The 1,481-nt window shown below is 36.8% G+C and overlaps 1 protein-coding gene across 1 annotated transcript in view; it reads right to left on the reverse strand.

The window, feature by feature from the left end:
• myo15b (myosin XVB) overlaps window positions 1-1,481 on the reverse strand; it is a gene marked incomplete in the record, with an annotated part of 164,390 nt that overhangs the window by 98,580 nt on the left and 64,329 nt on the right. The window contains 1 exon segment of the mRNA XM_014010452.1: window positions 343-467. Coding sequence (XP_013865906.1) covers window positions 343-467 — 125 coding nt within the window.

A 1,481-nucleotide genomic window follows, 5' to 3' on the forward strand; every position in this document is an offset into this window, starting at 1 on the left:
CATCTGGTGAAAATTTCATGTCATTAGCCCCTCTAGTAATATATTTACTGAGAAAAATGTTGACGTGTTCAATACTTATTTTACCCGCTGTGTATGCTGCTTTTCAGCTGTGTTCCCCTGCTCCGCAGGCTTGGACCTCTAAAAACAAGAGAAAATGCCACTATGCTTTAATGTGGCTTTTATGCTACATGGTCTACATGCCAAAAGGCACTGAAAGTGTGTGTGTGTGTGTGTGTGTGTGTGTGTGTGTGTGTGTGTTTTAACAGAAAAACCTGCAAAGAAAGCAATGTGTTGAAAGAAATGAAAAGTATCTATGTTGATGCATGATGTATGTTTTGGTACCTCTGAATAAAATATGAATACTGAAGTCGGACAGGGAAACCCTCCTTCCGGATATGGATGGTTTCCAGTATTCCTGAATGCCTGAGCTGACTTGACACAAAGTCCACATCAAAGACCCCAGGAAGCTGGAAAAGAACAGGTGAAACACAGCAGTAAGTCCTGCAAAGAAAAATCTTGACTTCCATGCAACTATCTAAAAACTACTAAAACTTTCATTTTGTTGTGGTTTGTAAGCCCTTTTTGAACAAGTCTTAGCTTTTGTCTCATAATGCTAGACTGAAAAGAAAACAGAAAATAACAGCAGGGTTGTAACTGAACCAATGGACAAAACATGATTGATGAAGCCTACAAATGAACTGTACTTATTCAGAGTCAGACACTCACTTCACACAGTACAGTCTGTGCTCTCATTTACCCATTCACACAACACAGCATTAGGTCTCTACAAAGCTAACATGTACAAATCAATCCATGGAGACTAATCAGTGCCAATCACATCAGAAGCATTGGAGGTGAAGTGTCACTAAAACCAGAAGCAAACAAACAGCCTAATAATCCTAATTAAGTAAGAATGAACAAGGCCTTGTGAACTGTCACTCACGTCGCAAAATCAGTCAATATTTATTTTACGCACAAGTGCATGTTTTTAATTTAATGTTGGAATGACAACATGAGACATTATTGACTGTTGGGAATTAGATGCAAACACAGATAGTCTTATTGTTTATGACAGCAGAACATTGCAAAGTATAGGTGATCCCTAAACCCTGTTCATTTTCACTGTTGGGTTTACCTTTTTTTCCCCATTCACACACAAAAAACACACTAAATATTCCCCAGTCTGCACCAAAAACAAAACTGTTCTGCATTCACACCAGGACAAAAAACATTTCTGCATCCTCACCAAAGGAAAACTTTTCCCCATCAGCACACACAAAAAAAAGGTTTCTCTGTTCAAACCAAAACATTATTTTCTGAAGTGGGATTAAAAACAACTTTTCCCTTCCCACACCAAAAGCGAATGATTCAGCGTCTACAATAAATTCCATCCATGACAACAACAATAATGATAATGATAATGATGATGATAATGATAATGATAATAATAATAATAATAATAATAATAATAATAATAATAA

The sequence above is a fragment of the Austrofundulus limnaeus genome, unplaced genomic scaffold, assembly GCF_001266775.1.
Source record: "Austrofundulus limnaeus strain Quisiro unplaced genomic scaffold, Austrofundulus_limnaeus-1.0 Scaffold69, whole genome shotgun sequence".
In the NCBI taxonomy this organism is placed as follows: Eukaryota; Metazoa; Chordata; class Actinopteri; order Cyprinodontiformes; family Rivulidae; genus Austrofundulus; species Austrofundulus limnaeus.